The sequence below is a fragment of the Electrophorus electricus genome, chromosome 22 (assembly GCF_041902795.1).
Source record: "Electrophorus electricus isolate QZ-2024a chromosome 22, ASM4190279v1, whole genome shotgun sequence".
Classification (NCBI taxonomy): Eukaryota; Metazoa; Chordata; class Actinopteri; order Gymnotiformes; family Gymnotidae; genus Electrophorus; species Electrophorus electricus.
This window is the reverse complement of record NC_137518.1, coordinates 17,576,697-17,594,427: the sequence shown is the minus strand read 5'-3', so window position 1 is coordinate 17,594,427 and position 17,731 is coordinate 17,576,697. Positions and strand designations below refer to the sequence as shown.

General features: G+C 43.8%; 1 protein-coding gene across 9 annotated transcripts in view; it reads right to left on the bottom strand.

Annotated features, from left to right (window-relative positions):
• Window positions 1-17,731, bottom strand: part of rad54l2 (RAD54 like 2) — a 20,281-nt gene extending 2,550 nt beyond the window's left edge. The window contains exons 1-22 of one of the 9 annotated variants that reach the window (XM_081705095.1): window positions 17,597-17,724; window positions 15,287-15,369; window positions 14,424-14,686; window positions 13,527-13,785; window positions 13,286-13,398; window positions 12,748-12,864; window positions 12,407-12,645; window positions 12,036-12,218; window positions 11,731-11,864; window positions 10,643-10,839; window positions 9,798-10,140; window positions 9,278-9,455; window positions 8,657-8,881; window positions 8,320-8,438; window positions 7,709-7,818; window positions 7,466-7,565; window positions 6,644-6,849; window positions 6,188-6,363; window positions 5,816-6,012; window positions 5,324-5,502; window positions 1,526-1,615; window positions 52-141 (exon numbers count right to left, since the gene is read on the bottom strand). In XM_081705095.1, coding sequence (XP_081561221.1) covers window positions 52-141; window positions 1,526-1,615; window positions 5,324-5,502; window positions 5,816-6,012; window positions 6,188-6,363; window positions 6,644-6,849; window positions 7,466-7,565; window positions 7,709-7,818; window positions 8,320-8,438; window positions 8,657-8,881; window positions 9,278-9,455; window positions 9,798-10,140; window positions 10,643-10,839; window positions 11,731-11,864; window positions 12,036-12,218; window positions 12,407-12,645; window positions 12,748-12,864; window positions 13,286-13,398; window positions 13,527-13,785; window positions 14,424-14,634 — 3,466 coding nt within the window. In that variant the 5' untranslated portion in view covers window positions 14,635-14,686; window positions 15,287-15,369; window positions 17,597-17,724. The other 8 variants (XM_081705096.1, XM_027020379.3, XM_081705093.1 and 5 more) reach the window with 8 other exon arrangements.

Here is a 17,731-nt window from a genome sequence, read left to right as displayed (position 1 = left end):
CCGTGTATCTGTGGTGTGGCCGTGAAGGTAAGCATCCTGATGATGTCATACCTCTAGGCACATGGCCTCCTCCCTCACCAGCTCTCGTCTTTCCTGAACGGATGGCAAAGATCCTTCCATCACTAGTCCTGATGTACGTACCTGACAACACATGTGCACTCTGAGCCCCTGAGCATGCAGCTCTGCGTTATCAGAGGTTTGGCTTGGAGATAAACATCTTAAAGTGCATTCAAATCATAATACACTGCCTGGCCAAAAAAAAAAGGTCACCACCTGGATTTCACTAAGCAAATAGGTAAGAGCCTCCCATTGGATAATTACTGCATGGGTGATTATGTTTCAGCTGGTTATTTAACCCGAACTGATGCAGTGAGTAGCTTCTCATTTGTTAAACAACCATGTCGTGGAAAAGATGTTAATCTGTTTCAGAAGGGTCAAATTATTGGCATGCATCAAGCAGAGAAAACATCTAAGGAGATTGCTGAAACTACTAAAATCGGGTTAAGAACTGTCCAATGCATTATTAAAAAGTGGAAGGACAGAGGGGAAACATCATCTTCCAGGAAGGAATGTGGTCGGAAAAAATGTTGAATGATCATGATGGGCGATCACTTAAACGTGTGGTGAAATCAAATTGTAGAAAAACAACAGTAGAACTCAGGGATATGTTTAATAGTGAAAGTAAGCATTTCCACATGCAAAAATGCAAAGGCAACTCAAGGGATTGGGACTAAACAGCTGTGTAGCCTTAAGAAAACCACTTGTCAGTGAAGCTAACCCGCAAAAATGGCTTCAATTTCCTAGGGAGCATAAAGATTGGAATCTGCAGCAATGGAAGAAGGTCATGTGGTCTGATGAGTCCAGATTAACCCTGTTCCAGAGTGATGGGCACATCAGGGTAAGAAGAGAGGCGGCTGAAATGATGCACCCATCATGCCTAGTGCCTACAGTACAAGCCTGTGGGGGCAGTGCTATGATCTGGGGTTGCTACAGGAATGTTATGTACCCAAAGAATCAGCTGACTACCTGAATATACTGAATGACCAGGTTATTCCATCAATGGAATTTTTCTTCCCTGATGGCATGGGCATATTCCAAGATGACAATGCCAGGATTCATCGCGCTCAAATTGTGAAAGAGTGGTTCAGGGAGCATGAGACATCATTTTCATACATGGATTGGCCACCACAGAGTCCAGACCTGAACCCCATTTAGAATCTTTGGGATGTACTGGAGAAGACTTTGCGCAGTGGTCCAAATCTCGCATCATCAATATAAGATCTTGGGGAAAAATTAATGCAACTCTGGACAGAAATAAATGTGACATTGCAGAAGCTTGTGGAAATGATGCCACAGCGAATGCGTGCCGTAATTAAAGCTAAAAGGTGGTCCAATGCAATATTAGTGTGTGTGTGACCTTTTTTGGCCAGGCAGTGTAGATTATAATAGTATAGCTCTCCTGGAGAAGGTTAGCTACCAGGCCTAGGCACCATGCAGTCCCAGTGCACTGCATGCAAACGGGTACCTTTGGATCCTTTGATGACGTGGATGCTCTCCCCAGCACTGATCCGTGCCTGCACATCTGTGGAGCTGTTAGTGCCTGGTATAACGATATCTGTAGTCCATATAGAAAATGGTTGGGGACCATTAATTGAAAGAAGTAGTCTTACACACCTCTGATACAACATAACACCCCCACCACATTCCCACTACAACAAGCTGCAACAAGATGTCAAGCTCGAGAACTGATTTCAGGTGCTTTCACTCACTGCTTTATCTTAGGACTCTGTGGTCATGACCCTACCTCATCAGGAAATAGAGTTAAACAGCCTCCTCAGACACTGTGCATCAACATTTGGCCTGCCTCACTCAAAGGCAGCAGACACTGCTGAGCTAACTGCAGAGTAACACACCAAACCTCCAAGCACACATTGCTATGCTGTAGTCCCTGATAACAGAGCCTGACCTCGACAGCAGACAGTTCATCAGGCTGATGTACATAAGCCCAAAATGTTACTTAGTGGCAACTTAAATCATTAGAAATATAAGGAGCAATTTCCTCAAAAGCTTCAGGTTTTCTTGAACCACTATCTATGACATTATGCATAAAATTCCTCTTTTAGTTTACAAGATGATCCTACTGTGGATAGTATTATTGTGCGTGTTGGTTCGATTGACATTCCCAAACAGTCAGAAATACTGTAGGAAGACTTTAACCACCTGCTAGATGTACTCAATTTCTAGGCAAGGCCTTCAATCAGTATGCAGATAATGAGCTGCTGGTACTAAACCTTGAAGGTTGATCAGCTCCTTGTATGACTGACTAAAGGGCATCAAATTCTGGATGAATCAGGTTTTTTTTTTTTTCAGACCACAGATTTCCTTGTTAATGTAATTGCCGAACTGAGAAATGTACTAGTGCATTCATGAAGTCTAAAAACTGTCAATAACCAGTAACCGTTACTTTTAAAATGCATCCTTAAGAACCATATGTTTGTAAAAGCCTATTCTCTTTTTTTTGCCAGAGTGCTAAAAGAGGCATTTTTGCTCACTGGACTGGCTTACTGACTGAGTGCAGGAACTGGTGCGAACATGTACTGTGACATGAATGTGTCTGTCCTTTTTTGACTAGAAAAGGCATTTTCGGTTACTGACCAAGTCCCACTGATGAAATGTGCATGCACTTCAGTCTAGCTGGCAACCTTCCACTTTGATAACATTAGCTAGAAAATATTTAGTGATGCCAGGGATATCTGGTATCTGCTAACCCACCTTGCAGAGACAAGAGGTGGGTTAGCTAGTTGTCATTCCATGTGAGTGCGTCATTCCTTAAAATATCATGGTACTAAGTTAAATGAAGGGGTGTGAATGCTTTTGTAGCATATACATTTTATATATATATATATATATATATATATAAAATTTATTTATTTAATTTATTTTTTTCATTCCTGCAAATGTATGCAAACACTAAACTATGCAATTTACCTATAATCTCAGTGCAGTGAAATGTATATAGAACTATTTATTACATTCAACATTAAATATAAAATGCATTTTTAATGTAAAACAAACAGAAACAAGTTTTTCCTTTAACATGACCTTGCAACCAATGATGGCAACTCCATGCGTGGGACAACTTCCCTGCCATTCTGCACATTTCAAAAGATGTGGCAGGATAGAAAACAAAATTGCTACATTAACCTCTGAGAAGCCAAAAGTTGGTAATCATACAAAAGGTTATCCAAATATGGAGAACATATTGGTTAACTAAGGCTGTAGGCCTACTAAATAATATCAACAAAACAAACAATGGGCCTAATTAAATAACAGCTGTGTGTTTGAGAAATACATTAAATTAGAAGCAAATATTGGTGTCGTAGTCATGGAACTCAGACCCTGCGGTTCTATAAGCCAAGTATCTGATTGTATTTCATATTAGATATGTGAAAATGAACGAACCTGCGTTTATCGCTGTAGGTCATAGATTGTATTTTTAGGTTTGGTCATAAAAACTATGCACTGTTGCTGAAATAACAGTGCTGACGCATTCAAAGTGACGATGCCGATTTAATATTCAACTTTATTATGCAGCTAGAACTGTATGCACATAACTAGACAATTTCATCAATAAGATGTTTCATTTTAGCTTAGCGCAACAAACTGTATCCAATTCCAGTTAGTGTAATATATTCTTTAAAGACACAGTACAGATAGACGACGTTAAAACAAGATATTCCCTTGTCTTTATAGCCCAGCTTCATAAAAACAGGTTCAGTTTGTAACTGAACTGAAACATGTCCCGAGTGGACACACTGACAGCTATGGGCTTGGCGCCAGGGAGTGGGGTTGGAACTGAAAACAGTATAAACACTGTAATCGAACTCTGACGCAAATGTGTGCCCATTTGGAGGCGGACCAGAATGCTGTTAATACCCTTCTCTGTATACGTGTAGCAGTAATCATATTTCAATATAACTAACATTAGGAAGCAAGAATTTACCGATAACTAAAGAGGCGAGAGGGAGGTTCACGTCATTTCGCTAGTTTGATGGGCTTTGTTTGAAGAATTGTATCCAATACTCCAGCTAGCTAAGTTATATGAAGCAATTGGTGAGTGGATGTATTTGTAGCTGCATACCAATCTATTTATGCCGATTATTATCATATTTATTTAGCTAGCCAACGTTACTGTATGTGAGAAAATGCATGTTCTTCACTTACCTGGCTCTAGTCATTTAATTCTAGCCAACAAGACAGCTAGTAGGATGCAATACCAGGGAGATTAGATGGTTATATGCCTGCATGTAATGCGTTTCTAGACAAACATGCTGGGGTTTATTTTAAAATGTGTAGTCTATACACACAAAGTGTTACAAGGCAACAATAAAACACACTGTTACCTGTCAGTAATATTTTTTTGTTTTCACAATAATCACATAATTAGGTAGCTAGCTAAGTAGCTAGTTATACGGGTGGATTACATCCCAGAATAATTTTCACCTATATTTGCTAGTGACTTTGTTGGAAATAGTTTAGGATACGATTCTAATGGCTGGGTCCTAAAGTGAGCTGTCGTGATGACATTAATAATGAAGTTTAGTTAATAATAATAATAATAATAATAATAATAATAATAATTATTATTATTATTATTATTATTCCAGAGTTCTCCAGTGTTGCCCAGGGGGAAGGAAAACTCCATCTCTAGCTGGCACAGAGTGTAAAATACTGCAATAAAAACTGACATACAAGAATGAGGGAGCATATTTCACCTATTCTCAGACAGCTGCAATGACTACCTGTATTTTCAGAATTGATTTTAAGATGCACTTAAACACATTCAAATGCCTCCATGGTCTTGACACACTGTACTTTGGTGAACTGATTATTAAGTATGCTACCACAAGAGCTCTCGGATCTACAGACAGTAACATGCCAGTCTTATCTACTACCCAAATAAAAGAGAGGTGAAGCAGCCTTTTCTTACTATGGCCCCAAGCGGTGAATTCCCTGCCTAGTGACATGAGAGCCCTTGATGTGAGCGCATTCAAGAGGAAGGTAACCTTGTTTAAAATGTGTTTTACAAATAAGGTATATTACCACTACAACTACAACAACTACATCATCATCATGTAAGAATTTGGGTCTGTTCCTTTAAGATACACAAACCCAGTAGAAAGCTGAATTTTAACAGGACCAATAACCCTCAATTCCTAAAGTTGTACTGAGTCATAATTGAAAGTCGCTTTGGATAAAAGCGCCAGCTAAATGCTATAAATGTTAATGTTAAATGTTAGTGTGTATATGTTTGTGTGTATACCAGTGGTAGTGATGATGCGCTGTACATAAACCCCAGCCTTCTGCAGGTAGTTGACAGGAAAGGTGGAACTGGAAGCGTGGCCGCCCATGCTAGCCTGGCGGGGCATCATGGGAATGGGAGTAGACTGTACCGGCCGCACACTGGCGATTGGCTTCTCATCTAGCCGTTGCACTGGCCGCCTAGTAAGTTAGATGTAAATATTTAATATAAAAACAGGATAAAAGTAGTAAAACTAAACAAATTCTCCTTTTGCTCGTACATGTTTTTTTTCCTTCAGTCTGTTAATGCCACTACTGGCAAGATCCTAATCACCACCACCACATGATCTGTACTGTATACACAGAACAAAAGGTGAATGTCCCTGAACCAGTTCCTCAGGTAGAAGGACATATTGTTATACAGATGAACTTCCAGCTCAGTGACCCAGTTATGACTCAGTTAGTAAAGTAATAATCTAGTCAACTATAAGTGGGTGAGCACCCAAGCACTGACCAGTTCCTCTGGTTGAAAGCGGGTATGTTGGACAGGCTCTGGTCGCTGGCCGGGTAGTAGTGGGCGTAAGATGGGCGCTGGTAGGGCACGGATGCACGCTTCTCATCCTCGTAGCTCTTCTTGGCAGCTTTCTTCTCTGCCTTGGTCAGTTTCAGGTCCTTGCGATCCGTTAGCAGAGTCTCATGGTGGAAAGGTTGCTGGAGGAAAGAAAATAAGAATTTGATGACCAGTATTTTGGTTGTGTTCACGTGTTATAGATTTAAGCTGAGACTGCAACAGATTTTGTTGCATATGAGTACGAGTGTGTGTTATCTTTCTGATCTTGCAGCTGGAAAGCTTGAGGGTTTGTATGCGTGTTCACATGTGCCTTACCTTGGTGATGAGGTGAGGATACAGCAGACAGGCACGTCTGATGACTGCCTCCATGTCTTCGCTGGGCTTCACGTCCAGCTGGCTCTGGTCAGAGTCCTCCTCCACAAAGTGAAGCAGAGACTCCACCTCCTTGCGGGTGAAGGTGAGAACGGGGTTCAAGTCATCCACCACACGGTCTGGAGAGAAACAAGAGGACAGAAATACTCTGTCACACACAAACCATCACAAATACCCACCCCCCTCCAAACCTACACATACACACACTCCTCCATTCATACCCAACCAGCATGTTCACCCACACTGCCTCGTAGACGTCCATACCCACACACGTGCGCACACAGACAAGACACATACGTGTGCCCACCCATAATCACAAATACATAAAAGTGCACACATGCAGGCACATCTGTCTTCCTTCATATCATCACACACATGCACCTACACACACGCACTTACCAGACATTCCCTGCTTGGAGACCTGCCGATCATAGATCTTCTTCTCGAGCGTGAAGTCACACACCAGCCGGTAGATGTAGCAGGGTTTGTGCTGGCCGTAGCGATATACCCGACATACCGCCTGTGCGTCGTGACATGGGTTCCATGAAGCGTCGAACACGACGACCCGGTTCGCCCCGATAAGATTGACCCCTAAACACCCTGCCCTGAAAGACATGCCCCGACCTGCTGAGTGCACAGGTGCATCTGTCCAAATTACTGCTGCTCCATTGCATTTAATTCAGTTCCAGTCAGTTTAATTAAATCCAATTAAATTTTGTTCTGTTCAGTTCTATTCCAATTATATTCTGTGCTGTTTAATTCACTTTAAAACATTTTAGAGGCTTTAATCTTACTACAGAATACACATAACAGACAAATACTGGGCTAAACATCTGTTGCCTATCTGTTGTCTGCCTAAGGAAGTCTGCTTTTCTGCCAAGACTGAACTTGTCCTTCATAATTCTCCATCCATAAAGCATACACACACACACACACACACACACACACACACACACACACACACACACATCATGCTCTGCCCATAACCCACTTCTTAGTTTGAATTTTTTGGTGCTTTTCTGCTTTGACTTTTTCTAGTAGTAAAGTACTGAAGGCTTTCTGTTTGTTTGATTAACCCAATCAAACCTCATTGGTGCTGACTTGCCTTAAAGCATACTTTCTTCACTACTCTGAAAAGTGTAGTAAAGTGTCTGGTTTCAGTGGGAACTGCGAGTGTGAAGGCGTGTCCTACGTGCTGTACGTGGGCGAGATGCATGTTACCTGGTGGACAGCAGGAACACCCAGGCCATGGTGTTCGCAGGGTCGTTGAACTGGTTGATGAGTCTCTCTCTCTCTGAGGCAGAGGTACTCCCATCTAGCCCTACAAAACAAAAAACAAATGACAAAAGTCATCTTAAATAAACCCACACGTGACACTACATAAGCCTATAACATACTACACGCATTAACATACGTGCACAAAACCCGAATATTTGGCACTGCACACAGACACAGAGAACTCACTGTAGTAGTTGATACTGCGGACCCAGTTCTGGGTCTGCTCCCCTAACTTGATGGGCATGGCTCTCAGACACAGGAAGTCCTCGATGACCGTGAGGGTGGACAGGCTCTGGCTGCAGGCAATAGCACAATCCCTCTTTTACCAAGCTTAAAATGAAAGCGCCAGACAGTTTGCTCCTTAGCACTGGCTAAGCAGACAGCAGAATCTGCAGCTAAGCAGTGTATAGTTTAATATCAGTCAGAGCCCAGGGGGTTGGGAAGCTGCTTAACCATCCCACTTTCAGGTCTACCTTTCCTTCTCTGTCTCACACACGCACGCACACGCGCGCACGCACCAAAATCGATGATAACAAGTAATTTAATGTTTGGCTCAAAATAACATTATTACTTTCTAATAGAATGTATACATGCCCTGTCAGATTTACACAAAGATGACAACTGTAATATAAAACTTGTGTAGAACAAAAAGAAAATGAGGATTAGAAAGTTGGTACGGTAATTGATATGGTAATTACTCTGACAGCTACTCTGGAAGAGGATTTGGGCCGCCAGCAGGACCCTGTGATTTGCCTGCTCGCTCCCAGCAGATGGCATTTTATGTCAGAAAGTTCTACCTGAAGACGAGGATTTTGTCCCCTCTCTGGACGCTCTCGTCAATCAGGTGGAAAAGCAGAAGCATCTTAGGAGAGTTCTCCAGAACACCTGTCTTGTAGCTACTCATTATGTCCTTAGCCTGAAAAAGTAGGTAACTACTCCATGAAACCATAGTAATATGTATGTGAAAATGAACATTAAGAATATTGCCAAACATTGTGAGGACTTTATGTTGCAATTGAGACTAAAAACATACATTTTATAATCAATCATTCTTTAAATAAATCCCTAAGTAACTATAGACTATAAAAAAAACTATACTGATGTGACTGGGAGCAAGCAGTAGCACAGTCGTACCCATTCGTATGTGATGACTTGATTGGCCCGTTCCTGCAGTGGGGGGAGTGCCAATGCAGGAGGACCTGCCTTACTGTTGGCAGGGTCAGAGGTCTTGTTCTTTAGGCCAGGGGCAGGACATCGGGTCGCTGTGCCAGAGTTCAGGTCATCCAGGTCGAGGTCCTGCTCGTTGGTTAGGTTCTCCTTCTGTAAGGCTTCGTAGAGAACATCTGGATGGTTCCAGATCTGATGAAACCATAGGAACACAGCTGGGTTGTGATAAGTGCCATCCTGATAAGTCAACATACTGAATACCTAAATACTAATTGCAGGTCACTTTTAGTCTTTTGTACATCAAGCAATATGATCAGACTAATGGTATGAGAGAACTCGCCATCCTGGTCCTGGATATCCACATATTCTCTACATTTTAGAGGGTTCCCTGGACTAACACAACTGGCCGATCATAAAGGACTTGCTAATTAGCTGCAATAATTAGATGCATCAAGGTTGTATCAGAACAACCTTTTGACTGATGTTTAAGGGATTCACCAGCACGGGCCGCAAAAGCTCTGTGGTCAGAATTGGCATCAAGTAAAAGATGGAAGGGGACAATACAACTATATTCCAGCTGTTTCGTACCTTGCAACAGACGCAGAAGGCTTTGAGGGGGTTGAGCCCCAGCCAGCCGCTGTTCCCCGCTTCGCGGAAGCGGTTCATGAACTCCTTGTAGAGTGCCTTCTGCAGGGGAGACAGACACACCAGGATCACATGCTCCTCCTTGGTGGGAAGCTGGGTCCGCAGTACGTCATGACCTCGCCTGAAAGAGGAAACGTAGACATGTTCATTTTGGAAGTCAATTGATTGAGGAAAATGCATACATCTTACAAAACATTTTTAAAAAATTGATAGGCTCAACATTTACGTGTCAAGTTAATGCAAAGACAAGCAAAAAAAATAGCTTAAATGAATGCTTAGACAGAGAGTTAGATAAACGGACATCACCAATACATGGAGAGAATAAACAAATTATAATGCATAAAGCTTATAAGAGTGTTCATCAACACACACCACAGAGTCCACATTTTTGCTCCATCACATATTCCAGTACATCTGAAGCAGTGCATTAGGAGCACTGGATACCTGCTCCTGTCCCGCTCACCTCTGGACAAAGCCCTCGAGCAGGCTGTGTAGGACGTGGCTGCGGTAGCGCATGAGGCGCATGTCCTGTGGGGTGCTATCAACGCACTGCCCGTTCAGGATGGGCCTCTCGAACATGTTGCTGAACTCCTGGCGTGTGCCCAGGAAGTCGGGCCGCACGAAGTCCACCATGCACCAGTACTCCAGCAGGTTGTTCTGCAGCGGGTAGCCTGTCAGCACCACGCGCCGGCGGGAACGGATGTTCTTCAGCGCCTGTGACGTGCTCGCATGACAGTTTTTGATGCGGTGGCCCTCGTCGCAGATCACTACGTCTGGGCCCGGACGTGAAAGGGCCTTCTCGATGCCTGCCAAAGTATTGCACAAGGGAGCTGGCTCAATATCTGAGGTGGAACCTTACGGTGCGAGTGTTTGTGTTAGTGCCTTCATTCGTTCGTGCCAATGCTAATGTCCTACAAGTACATGCAGGAGATCCCAAGGGGGAATTGGGGCATGTACAACATTCAAACATTTAAAACTGTTTTTACATTAAGAGTTCATTCCGGGGGGGTGATTATTCTGCAGTGTCCAAGGGCAGAAGAGTCTCATGAGGGGATTGGATTTTAACACTCCTGCTATAAACAAGCACTTAGAGTAGTAGAATTAAGCCAGTGGTTCTCATTCCAAGGTATGTTTCTGTTTCACCTGCTGCTTACTAAGTCCATTCACCAAGCCAACTGGCACAGAAAGCAGAGAAAGCTGCCATATCTGTGATTAAGAGCTACTAATCAATAGCCAATAACTCTGCTTCTTTAGCAGGCTGCATCTTACGAGATTGTGGTGTGTCATGTGACCTCTGTAATGTCGAACCTTTCATGAGCTCCTGCTGCCTGTCCTCCTCGTCCAGGTCGATGATGACCGGGCCCGAGGGCTTCTTCGACTTCCTCTTGCGGCCCGTCACGAAGCTCTTCTTGAGCGAGAGCAGGCGGTACATCTCGTAGCCCATCAGCAGGACTCCGCCGTCACGCGACCACTCGCCCACCACTTTCGCTCGTGCTGGGGTGGTCCTGTGGGATGGGGTGGGAGGAGGGTTGTGGATGGTAACAATAAACCTCACAGACCAGGCACTGCAGCTATACCATCAATTAAAGCCATTCAAGACTGCAGCTATACACAACAAATCAACCAGTCAAGAATGGAGGGTTTTACGTCTATCAGAATGAAAAACTTTAAAATGATGGCTAGCTCTATAAATAGTGAAAACCTGCACTGCAAAATAGCATCTATAGATCCTTTTGAGTTTATACAGTTAAGTGAGGGTGGCCTGGCTGAACATCTATTTTAATATGGTTTGAATTAACTACTCATTCTACAAGGTGCAATTCTGGTGGTCACCTGATGCACTGATTTGAGTGAGAGCTATTTAGGTCTGGGTAGAATCTCCAAACAGTAAAACACTCCAAAAACAATAAAAACACAGTCACTGCTCTGTATTGATCCATGTGTGTAAAAGATTACAATTGGTTTTAAGCTTGACAGCACAACTGTGATTACACACAGACACTTGTACTGTACATTTGGTTACAGATTTCATTCTCTAGATAGCTACAATGTTCAGACTCAAAGATGTAGAGAAAGCAAACATGCAGAGTGTGGGAGGGGCATCAGTCTTCTGAGTGCTGAGTAAAAATTGAGGACCAATATTTCGCATCAGAAAGAGAGAACTCAGTTGAACTTTGAACTTTGGAATCATATTCATACACACTTTGTATGTGTACATCCTATGATTAATTCTAAGATTAATGCAAGACTAATGTAATAAGAAAGATAAAATACAAATATTTAGACTCCCCAAATCTTTAAGACTACTGTGATCTTTATTTAAACAATGAGGCCTATGCTAAGTGTTATCTGTATTAAGGGACTGGGCCCAGTCACTTCACAGAAGTGAGACGCACTTGTGTTCATCGTTGAGGATGTGCACTTTGAAGGCTCGTGGGGAAATATGGGCTGGATCGGTGTCGGGTGGAAGGGACTCAGACGAAGGCAACCACAGGTTAAACTCCGCTAACCAGTTCTGCAGAGTATTCACCTGGAGAACAGGATAGATTCAGGGTTGGGGTTAGTCACTATACACGCAAGTTTGACTGCTATAATTAGCAACCGAAGCAACCAAGGTTTCAGCCACTTCAGGCACCAAAATTCCACTGTGCCCTTTGTTCTGCCTGGCGACGCTACAAACGACAGAGGGAGTGTGACTTACAGGCACAATGGCGAGGACGGTTGTGGCTCCTGTGTAGCGCAACAGGATGTCTATGAAGGAGATGACCTGCAGGGTCTTCCCCAGGCCCATGCTGTGGGCCAGAATGCAGCCAAACCCACTGCTGCTCTTATAGCGCTCCAGAGACTCCACCAGGTTATCGTACAGGAAGCGGATCCCACCAATCTGGCACAAAGACAGTGAGAAATGCAGTGCGTTGTTCAGGTCGAATACTTTCATCCAAGAAGTTTGTAATAAATGCTGCTTTCTCTGTGACACTGTGTGTCGGGTCTTCTTGTGGCTTGAGGCTTTAACTGGGGTGTAGCAGCTGTGGGGTCTACCCGGTGCAGGTTCTACAAGTGTGTGGGGCGTACCTGGTGTGGTTTGACAGCCCGGGCGAGCTGGGGTGCGAGGAACAGATCCTCCTCCTCGGCCGGATGGTTGATGTTCACAAGCACTCTGCCCTGGGTGTCACGCTGGTTCAGGGCGTCGTTTACATGTGAGCCACTACTTTCCTCCGTGCCAGGGGTGCCTGAGCGCTCCTCATCATCATCATCCGCACTGCTGATGTTCAGTGTGTCTTCATCCCCAGAGCTCAGTTCAATCACATCTACTGAGGAAGACCACATGTTAAGGTTAACACTACAGGACCAGACAGAAGGTCCATGTGTGTGACCCTGAATGGAATGGGTTGTGTGTGTGTGGTTTTTTTTACCATCTCTGGGTGCTGGTTTTGGAGGGTGTGCAGTTGCTATGGATTCTCCTTCGTCTCCACTGCTGTCCAGACAGATTACTTCACCCTTAACAATGCTTGCCAAAGGGGGCATATCCACTGAAACAGGAAGACAAACACAATACCTGCAGGCAATGCTCTATCTTGGGTGTATGAGTGTGTACGTGTGTACACCTGTGAGCAAGGCTGCATGTGTGCCTGAGTGTGTTTGGGTGTATCTGTGGGCAAGGGGTGAAGTCAAACTTAATGATATAGCAACTTTACGGATGCCCGGATCCAAACTTCACCAAGGTATCAATGACAAGGGAAAACTCCCCAAGAACGCAAGGAAGAAATTTTGAGAGGAACCAGGACTCAAAGGGGGAACCCATCCACCTCTGACTGACATGGGGCAGGGGTTGTCTTTGCTCTCTGTGTGTGTGTGTGTGTGTGTGTGTGTGTGTGTGTGTGTGTGTGTGTGTGTGTACCTGTAGGTAAGGGATAGTCTTTTCTGTGCGTGCGTGTGCACGTGTGTGAGTACCTATGGGTAAAGGGTGGTCTTTCCTTTGCTGCTCTAGGCGCTTTCTCCTCTCCAGCTCCTCCTGCTGGGCTGCTTTAGTTCCTGCCTCCAGCTGGTGCTCTTTTAGCAGCTTCCTAAAGAAAGTAGAACAGGACAAAAGCTCAGGCATACCAAACACTGAGGCCAAGATCTTCACACACACACACACACACCTCATTAAAGCTGACAACTAAATTGTCAGCTACGTTAGCAGATACGCCACCTGATATTCCTCCTCAGGTGAGCAGGTTTGGAAGGTTTTAAACTTTTCTTCTTCTTGGACTTCCTCTTGAGGGAGCCGCACTCAGGGCTAGACCCTGTCACTGAAGGTCCCCGAGACTCATGAGGGGTCGAAGTTCGTGAGGTGGACTTCGACGAGGCCTGGGAGTGCGGCTGCGAGGGAGGCCTGGAGCAGGTCTCTTGGGGCGTGGCAGGGGCAGAGTCACTGGAACGATACTCCACCTCCAACCCTTCTGACCGGTCTGTGCAATGGTGCAGCAGTGTTAGCAGAATTCATCACCCACCCACACAGCCAGCTGTCTGTTTATATAACACCTTATTTGATATTTCATCCAACATTATTAGGAAAGTGCATTTTAGTCAACATAAAGAACTATGGTCAAAATATAGAACTATGGCGTGTGGTGATGTATGCTAATAGCAATTTGATACTATAGCAAAAAACATTTATACACCTTGAGATATATTTACCGTACTACACGTGTGTGTGTGTGTGTGTGTGTGTGTGTGTGTGCGCGTGCGTGTGTGTGAGAGGGAGAGAGGGAGAGTGAGAGAAGCAGGGCTCCGTTTGGAGACCTGCTACGTGTTGCTATCAGTGCATTTAGAAACCAGGGCTTCAGGCTATGTGTGTTCAACTAGTGTGCCACTTGGCTACAACAACAACAAATGATTCCTACATACGAACAAACAGATCTCTTTATGCTGCTGTGTCTACTATCCATGCGTGTTTGTCAATGGAAAATGAAAAGAAGAAAATTCTATAATGTATTTCAGTCCAACCCTGATTACAGTACTACAGCAACGGTGTGAAAGCATGACAACAGTGACACTAAATGTTTCAGGATTGCAGGATCGGCAACAGGTGTTTCAGAGTGCTCACCTGCAGAGGCATCATCATTGCCATTCTTGTCGTTGTTGTCATCATCATCATCATCATCATCATCATCGTCGTCATCAGCATCGTCGTCGTCGTCGTCATCATCATCATCATCAGCGTCGTTCTCCCTTTTGTCTTCCTCTCCCTTCTCCTCCTCCTCTTCACTGTTGAGGCTAGGCTCCAGGTCGCTCTCTGAGATCGCCTCGTCTGACATGGCGTCCCCTGGGTCTTCAAGAGCACTACCTACACATCCTCACACTGACCGCCTTAAAACAGAAAACAGCTTTAATATTATCTCCACATCTTTATCTGGGCCTCCTTAAATAGAAACATTCAAAATAACCATCACATTCATGCACAGACCACCTTAAATACAAACATCAGGATATCCTCACACCAGCCATAAGTACATTCAATATTAATCATCTATTCTCAGGTAAACCTTAAATACTTACACCCAGCATTATATACATACATGTCTCTAAACAAACACTGATTTTTTTTACTTCTTAATTTTTTTTTATTTAAAACATTTTTAAAATCAAATGAATCATTCTCCAGAATGGAGAGTGCTTTGCCAGCAAAGAATGTTCTGATCATTGGTGAAGTGAAAAGGGGCTTAGCTTCCAGTTTGCCCATACAAGTGATTAAAGGGAGGTAGGAGAGAGAGAGAGAGAGAGAGAGAGAGAGAGAGAGAGAGAGAGAGAGAGAAAGCGCACGCGAGAGAGAAACACTCCATCCTGGAAAAAAAAAATTTTAATTTAAAAGGAGGAAATGGACTGTGACAGGAAAGAATGCAGAGAGGGTGAGAGAGAATGAAAAAAGAAGGAAAAGGTAAAAGAAACGAGAGCGAGAGAGAGACTTACATAAAGGTCTGAGCTGTGTAAGACAGGTATTTAGCACTTCTACTCTTTGGCGTCATGCTGCTGAGAAAATATAGGCCTATAGGCTGAACACGACACACACATAGCAAGGCATATTTGTTCTCTCTCTCGCGTTCTTACACAGACCACCTTAAGCAAAAAAAATAAAATAAAATAAATAAATAAATAAATACAAACGGCTTAAATCATACACATCACACATGCTGTTCCACTGCAGTCACACAGTAAGGGCACTGAATCCACCATGCCGACACGTCTTCCTACCCACTTTACACATGCGCTCTCGCCCTCAGACAGACACGGGTCTTCTGCGTTGATGTTCAGTCATTGTGGCCCTCACACTCCTCAGCTCACTGTATCCTGATTTCTAGCTTCAACCACTTCCTGCCGTGTTGTCCGTTGTTTAAGCAGGCCTATGGAAACAGGTTCCCATTCTCCAGAACCTTCCCATCTCCCAGTATTCTATTAGCATTTTTTCCAATGGCACCAAAACATTCTCTCAAGCGTAATAATAATAATCATTAAAAAATGATTGGCCGGAAAATATTGGTTCCATTCTGGCCATATAATCTTGCTGGACTGGAACTAATGAACCGTTGATACAAGTGGACAACGACAGGACCCTTCCAGTGCTATGTAAAGGCGTTTATCTGCTTTTCTCTTGTTTAGAACTAAAAACATGAGAACAGCAGCAAAAAAATGAAAAATGCAGTGATGAAATCACCAGTGGCCCTGAAAGCTGAAAAGTTGATTCTGGACAATTTGATATGCCTTCAAAGAAAGAAGCTAAATTTGTAATAATAGAGTATTTTCCACTGACTTGTTTCCAGGAATGCCCAATTCCAGATACATAACTGCTGGACACAAACAATTCATCAACAGTTTGCTACACAGCCCCCAGCCAGAAGAGCTACAATCATCCTCTACATCACACAGGGAACACACAACCCCCAGCCAGAAGAGCTACAATCATCCTCTACATCACACAGGGAACACACAACCCCCAGCCAGAAGAGCTACAATCATCCTCTACATCACACAGGGAACACACAACCCCCAGCCAGAAGAGCTACAGTCAACCTCTACACACTGACCACTCGGTAAACACACCTCCCAAACCTTCCTCACCCTGCAGCCAGGAGTCCCAAACAGCTATGGACCACTGATGACCCAGGATTTGGTTAGGAAAGAGAAAGAGAAAAAGAATGATCTCAGAAAGCAAAGATGCCTGACACAGATCTTAAAGATCCTGGAAGGTATCCGTATAACCAGGTGTGTGAAGTTTGGTCGCAAAAAGCTGTACTAAATCTCACAGACAGACTGATCCCAAGGCTCAGGTTGGTATTATTATGCAACTCCTCATTTATTCAGTCAATTTCCACCATTGCTGATATGTTCACTGTCTATACAAGGTGAGACATCCAGGGAATGGCATTCACTACAATCTGAGAGCACAGAAAATCAGCAGGAAATATTCTGTTTTGTGACTGCTTCAGCAAGCAAACAAACAAGCACCCACCAAAGACCTGTGCATGAGCAAGGCACCATTATAAATGTATGTCCACCAATTAATTATTTGTTGCATCCTGAACAACTCGTCATAAAACATACATGACTGTCTCCACATGATACAGTACAGCAATACCACCCACCGCACTTCGAGAGAACATCTGACATGTCACCATGTCTCACTTCAGTCACCAGCCCCAATCACCGCTGTAATACGCCGAACACTCAACGTGCGAAAGCGCAGGTCGGATCAAGATTAACAATAAAACACGTTGTGAATCCCCACTGTAAATCACGAGATAAATCAAATCAAAACACGTTTTTACATTTGGGGAGAGACAGCTGTGTTAGCTAGTATGCTCATCAGCCTAGAAAATCCCAGTTTATACGGGAGATGTTCTAACGTACATCCGGACTGGAGGGAAGCGAGCCTTTACATAACTCTGCAGGCTCGTTAGCATTCTCGCTAGCAGCGTTGACAAACATCTCTTCTGAAAACGCAAAGCGCAACTCTCACAAACAAAATCACAGTGTTCACATTTTGCGCGTCATATTTTCACTTCTCGGCATCGGGTAGCTCATTACACGACAGTCAAACCCGCGGCACTGGCCTAAAAACAAGCTCCGGCTAACCTGCTAGCACACATGCTAAGCTCTATTGTCCACAGAGAGTTGACAGAGCTAGCTTCTATGCTAGCCATTTTAAAGATGACAGCAATAACCTAGTAATATCCAACACGACGTTTATTTTAGCCTCGCGGTCGTACCGCTCTGCAGTCCTACCTTCTGTGCCTCCTTAGTAAAACCCGAACACGATGCGTGCGTGCCTCATCAAACAATTTTAATTCACACTGGATTCTTTTATTTTCCTATAACAGCTTTCCATGGGTATCACTCGGAAACATCCCGGTATGCACG